The sequence below is a fragment of the Molossus molossus genome, unplaced genomic scaffold (assembly GCF_014108415.1).
Source record: "Molossus molossus isolate mMolMol1 unplaced genomic scaffold, mMolMol1.p scaffold_m16_p_1, whole genome shotgun sequence".
Lineage (NCBI taxonomy): Eukaryota > Metazoa > Chordata > Mammalia > Chiroptera > Molossidae > Molossus > Molossus molossus.
Genome location: NW_023425344.1, coordinates 144,969,502 through 144,976,156, shown reverse-complemented (window position 1 = coordinate 144,976,156; position 6,655 = coordinate 144,969,502). Strand labels below are relative to the sequence as shown.

The window sequence follows — 6,655 nt, the reverse complement described above, 5'->3', positions numbered from 1 at the left end:
GGCGGTGCAATCCTAGCAAGAGGAATGTGCAGCGATTCTCCTGGACCACGGCGCCGATCCTAACGTGGCGGACATCAGTGGCAACACTGCTCTGCACCATGCTGTCCGTGGTGAGAACATGGCTATAGTGGAAAAGCTGCTTTCATGCAGAGCCAACATGGAAGCAAACACAAGGTATAGATCAAGTCACTTTTTACAAAATATTTGAAATACATGTTTTTACTTTAGCCCCAAGCATTTTCTTTCTCACAAATGTGTACTGAATACAATATATCAGGCCCTTTCATTATGGAAAGAACTCCAAAGCCAAGTCAGGGAGGGCTGGAGAAATGTGGTGTCTGCAGAAAGGGCAAAGCCCTCTCTCCCAGCTACCCTTCCACCCCAGAAGGAAGCACTTTCTCATGGTGCCTGGGAGTGGGTGATAGGCTCAGAGCCCCCAAAGGACTGAAGGCCTGGGGGAGTAAAGTGCTGGTGGGGGCTGGCTGCTGTGCAGGTGGGGGCTTAGAAACTGGGTGCTGCTGGGGATGGGGGGAGGGAAGATCTAGCCCCCGGCAGGGAGAGCTGGGTGAGGGCAAGTGGGAAGGGGAAGCAATAGTCCACAGGCCCTCAACTCTCCAGAACCCCAAGGTTCTGAAGGTTGGGGCAAGAGGGTCAGGTCATGTCTTGACATCTAGTAAAGGGCATCCCCTTGGGGTGGTAGCCACTCTGCCAGCCACATACTACTACCTTGGGGTTTTCCACATCCGAGTGTAGCTCCAGCTCAGCCTCGTGTAGCTCCTCAGCAAGATTGTAGTTGTACTTAGGGAGCAGGCAATGGCGAAGCTGTTCACCTGCTTTCTCATCTGGACATACAATATCTCTCACCACTGCAACCTGACAGGAACAGCCTTGGTTGACACAGGTAGGGTCAACTTTATATATTTGGAAGCTCAAGCATTCCCTGAATGAAAATATTTTAAAATAACTGAATTGTCTAAGATTTCTCTTTACATAATGACACTTCTGAAAAAGCAGTAGAGGGTACAACTCTCTCTTATGCCTTGTGACAAATATTTGTGAAAATACAACTTGTTAGATGTAAAACTCTTGTAAAAAATATTTTTTCACACCTGAGTTTTTTTCTAATGTAAAACAACGCAGGAAATCAAAATTTGCCATGAAAACGGGCTTTATCTTAAATCTCAAAGTAAAGCACATTACAGTATAATAAAAGTTTTGCTGCTGAGGGAGACTGACATGACTGTCCTGAACTCGTTCTCGGCCAGAATTGTGCTGGAGAATCTCCATCAACCGAGGAACTTAAAAAAGTTTACAAGCGAAGGTTCTTACTTGAAGATTTTGATGGAGTAAATCTAATAAGGCACAGACATGTATATTGAGAAATATTTCCTTGAGATTCTGATACAACTCTTGGTTAAGGAGTACTGAATGGATATGTGTAATGTATAAATTCACAGATCCCACAAACTTAAGAAATCTCTAGAAGAGTTGGAATTTGATAGGTGATACTTTATTCCGCTCTTTCTCTTCCAGCAACATTGGCCTGACTTTCAACTGTTTCTACTTCTTCACTTGAGAAATTATAGGGAACATTATCTGTGATATCCACTGGCTTAAAGATCACCTTTTTTTTCAATCATCAATCATTCACTGGTGCACAGAGTCTTTAGAAATTTGCTTTTGGGCAGTCTGTTAGTAAGTAGAATCTGACCCTTTAAGAATTTTGCATCTTTCATTCATTTTTTTTTTTATTCCTCACCCGAGGATACTTTTTTATTTTTAATCAGAGAGAGTGGGAAGGAGGGAGAGAGAAACAGACAGAGAGAAACAGTGATGTGATAGAACCACATTGACTGGTTGCCTCTTGCACAACCTGACTAAAGAGGAACCAATTAATAAATGTGCCCTTGACCATAATCGAACCCATGATTCATTGGTCCTTCGGCTGATACTCTAACTGCTAAGCCAAACCAGCCAGGGTGCATCTTTTATTCTTGTTCAGTTCTTTAAATCAACAAATGTTTACTACAAGCAGGAATTCCCTGCAATAATAGTAAGTCTTGAGCTTTCTTTTTAGTTGAAGCTGTGTGATAGATGGTCTCAGTGTGTCTGTTAATTTTATAGAGCCCTGGCATACTTAGGATGGCAGTTTTAAACATCAAAACATCAAAAACTATGAAATTAGTAACAATAAAGATGAGAATTGCTTTAATAATTTAGTTTCAGCAATTCTATAAACTATTTGGTTAATAATCTGGGAGAAATCAATACAAATAGATTGTAGCTTTAATAAGGATTAGTAAAATTTTTGTAGTGGGTATTATCAGTCTAAATAATGATTTTTATTACATGTTGGGGCCAAAAATATTGATCATATGACACTACCCTGGCCGGTTTGGTTCAGCAGTTAGAGCGTCTACCTGTGGACCAGAGAGGCCAGGTTTGGTTCTTGCTGGGGGCATGTACCTTGGTTGCAATGTGTCCATGCCCCAGGTGGGGTTGTGTGGGTGGCAGCCACTCTAAGTGTCTCTCTAACATCAATGTCTATCTCTCTCTTCCTCTCTCCCTCTCGCTCTATCTGAAGATAAATGCAAAAGTGTCCTCGAGTGAGAATAAAAACAACAACAAACAATATGATACTAATGAAAGGAAAGGTCTTATATACAAATATTTGCTTTATACACAACCCTTTAAAAATACTGCAAATATAAACACACAAGTGGGTTTAGACTAAATGTGGGCTCTGGATATGTTTAGTTTGCCTCCATAAATTAAATCAACATTTAAAATTTAGGAGACTCATGTAGAAATTTTAATTTTAAGCTTCTTTTAAAGAATTGAATCTGGCACCCCATAAGCCCCTACTGTTTGGTATGTTGTGCAGAGGCTGCCCCTTTTATGTGAGACCTGTTTTCTCCTTTGCTGCTGTCCCCACCTAGAGTTTTCACTTACTTGGGTCACCCACTTTGCCTCTGTAAGCACTTGAGTTTATATTTCCCTTTTTATAGTATATTTTATCAAAGACTTCAAGATATTTAAGACTATCTACATTAATTTATAATATACATTTTATATTAATCTCTTAAGAATGGGATTTAATTTTTCAAGTTAAAATTTGTAAGTTAGTTTAAAAAACTTTTCCTTTATATGTCCTATAAATAATCATATTTTCATTGAAATGTCTGTAAGTCTTAGGAGGCTAATCATGGTTGGAGTTGAATATAGGGTATGTGTGTTCCAGACAATATTATCTTTCTCTTCAGCATTGTTCCTCAAAAATGCATGTGATTTAGTAGCTTTTATTGTGCTGAAATTAATTATATAAATCACTGTTAAAATATATATTGATAAGCCATGCTATTTTTATTTCTGATTTACATTTTGCCTCAAATATAAGTGCAATTAAAATAAAATCAGAATAAAAATATATTTTTTAAAAAAAGTATATATTCATTAGGGACCCAGGGTTATTAACATAATTGAGAATATAGGTTTATTTTGAGCTTTCTAACAGCTAAGATAAAAAGCTATCTCATAAAAGAAGAAAACTCATGGACCATTTAATAATAAGCAATCAAAGTTTATTTGAAGGCTATTTCTTTTAATTTATTTTTCTTTATTGATTTTAGGGAGATAGGAAGGGAGAAGGAAGAGAGAGAGAGAGAGAGAGAGAGAGAGAGAGAGAGAAACAGATAGCAACATTGATGAGAGAGGACATCGATTGGCCATCTCCTGCATATCCCCACTGGGGATTGGGCCCACAACCTGGGCATGTGCCCTGACCAAGAATCAAACCAGTGACCTCTTGGTGCATGGGTCAATGCTCAACCACTGAGCCACACTGGCTGGGCTGAAGCCTATCTTTTTTAATTAATTCATTTTTTTGGTTCTTGTTGTTAATCCTCACCAAGGGTATTTTTCTATTGATTTTTAGAGAGTGGGAGGGAGGAAAAGAAGGAGGGAGAGACAGAGAATCATTGATGTGAGAGAGATACATCTATTGGTTGCCTCCTGCATGACCCTGACTGGGACCAAGGATCAAACCTAAAACCCAGGTACATGCCCCTGGCCAGAATTGAACCCATGACCCTTTAGTCTGAGGGCTGATGCTCTAATCACTGAGCCAAACTGGCCAAGCCTAGCTAGGGTCCATTTTTTTAGAGCAGGACTGACTGATGTTGACATCTGGTATCCTGATAGCATTGGTAGAAAAGAAGCAAGTGTGTATAACCTGGAGAAAGCCCTCACCTCTGTTGAAGAGTTCTCCAAACTGTAACCCTCACACTCTATAATTTTTCAAATGCCATTGTTTGTAACAGAAAACTATTGTTAAATAAAGAGTAAGCAGAGTTAAACATTTTTGAGTACTAGGGATACAATGCACAGTTTTGTAATATTTCTTAAACACAGGTAATCTTTCTAAATTCTTTTACTACTGGGGCATAGTACTGAATTTCTGGTAAAATACATATTATTTGAAATATTATTTAAGAAACACCATTCTACAGCTAATAATTTAGATTATTAATTCAGAAAAAATACTTAATGCATTTACTACTAAGTTTTATAATTTAGTGATACAGAGATTAAAAAATAGCCTCAGTCCTCAAGAAGCTCTAGGTTTAGATGGGCAGCAATAAAATAATGACAGAATACTTGATAGGTGCTGTGGTAGGAGCAAAGATTCTTGGAACCAGTACTGTAATTGTTTGAAGTGAGTTTTGGAGAATGATGTTGCAGTTCATCTGTTGAAGAGGGAGAGGAGGGCATTATAAAGGGAAGGAGCACCCAGTGGCTGCACAGGACTGAGAAGAAAGGGGCTCCTTTTTATTTACTTTCTATTTTATATGTTTAAGTTCAGAGGATCTTTTATAAGTTTTATTTTTTTTATTTATTTTTTATTATTTAACTTTTGTTACAGATGTTTCTCCTTTTCCCCCCACTGATTCCCCCCTCCCTCTCCCTCTTTGCCCTGTCCCCAGCTTTGTGTCCAGGTCCATTGTTCATGCATACATGCATATAAGTTCTGTGGTTTATCTCTCCCCCACCACCCCCTCTACTGGGGGTTGTCAGTCTGTATCCCACTTCCATGTCTCTGGGACTACCCCATTTCTCAGACTGTTATGTTCATTACATTCCACAAATAAGTGAGATCATGTGATATATGTCTTTCTCTGCTTGGCTTGTTTCACTTAGGATGATACTTTCCAGGTCCCTCCATGTAGTCTCAAAGGATAAGAGATCTTTCTTTCTTACAGCTGCATAGTACTCCATTGTGTATATGTACCACTGCTTTTTGATCCATTTGTTTACTGATGGACACTTGGACTACTTCCAGATCTTAGCTATTGTAAATAGTGCTGCTACCAACATGGGGGTACATATATTCTTTCGGACTGGTGTTTCAAGCTTCTTAGGGTATATTCCTAGAAGTGGGATTACTGGGTCAAATGGAAGTTCAATTATTAATTTTTTGAGGTAACACCATATTGTTTGCCATAGTGGCTGCATCAGTCTGCATTCCCACCAGCAGTGCACTAGAATCCCCTTTTCTCCACACCTTCACCAACACTTGTTTTTTGATGATTTGTTGATGGCGGCCATTCTGACAGGTGTGAGGTGATACCTCATTGTTGTTTTAATTTGCATCTCTCTGATGATTAGTGATGATGAGCATTTCTTCAGATGTCTCTTAGCCATTTGTATGTCCCGTTTGGAAAGGTGTCTATTTAGTTCCTCTGCCCATTTTTTAATTGGGTTCTTTGTCTTCCTTTTGTGGAGTTGTATGAGCACTCTCTCTATATATATGTTGGAAATTAACCCCTTATCTGATATATCATTGGCAGTTATGCTCTCCCATACAGTGGGTAGGCTTTCTGTTTTGATGATTGTACCTTTCACTGTGCAGAAGCTTTTGAGTTTGATGTAGTCCCATGTGTTCATTTTCTCCTTTGTTTCTATTGCTGTAGGTGATGTATCAGTGAAAATTCTGCTGCGTATGATGTCTGAAATTTTGTTGCCTACAGTTTCTTCTGGGATTTTTATGGTTTCATGAGTCACATTTAAGTCTTTTATCCATTTTGAATTTATTCTTGTGTAGGGTGTAAGTTGATGGTCTAGTTTTATATTTCTGCATGCAGCTGTCCAATATTCCCAGCACCATTTATTAAAGAGGATGTCCTTACTCCACTGTATGCTTTTGCCACCTTTGTCCAATATTAATTGAGCATATTGCCTTGGGTCCGTTTCTGGGTTCTCTGTTCTGTTCCACTGGTCTATATGCCTATTCTTGTGTCAGTACCAGGCTGTTTTGATTACAGTGGCTTTGTAGTATAACCTGAAATCTGGTAATGTGATCCCTCCAACTTTGTTCTTCCTTTTCAAGATTGCTATGGCTATTTGAGGTCTTTTCTGGTTCCATATGAACTTTTGAAGTACTTGTTATAATTCTGTGAAGTATTCTGTTGGTATTTTGATGGGGATTGCATTGAATCTATAGATTGCTTTGGGTAATATGGACATTTTAATGATGTTAGTTCTCCCAATCTATGAACAGGGTATGTGCTTCCACTTTTTTATATCTTCCTCTATTTCTTTTTTCAATGACCTGTCATTTTCTGTGAATAGATCCTTTATTTCTTTGGTTAAGGTCATT

General features: G+C 38.6%; 1 protein-coding gene across 1 annotated transcript in view; it reads left to right on the top strand.

Annotated features, from left to right (window-relative positions):
- Positions 1–6,655, top strand: part of LOC118633047 (ankyrin repeat domain-containing protein 26-like) — a 129,124-nt gene continuing 122,469 nt past the window's right edge. Inside the window, 1 exon segment of the mRNA XM_036266485.1 lies at positions 1–174. Coding sequence (XP_036122378.1) covers positions 145–174 — 30 coding nt within the window. The 5' untranslated portion in view covers positions 1–144.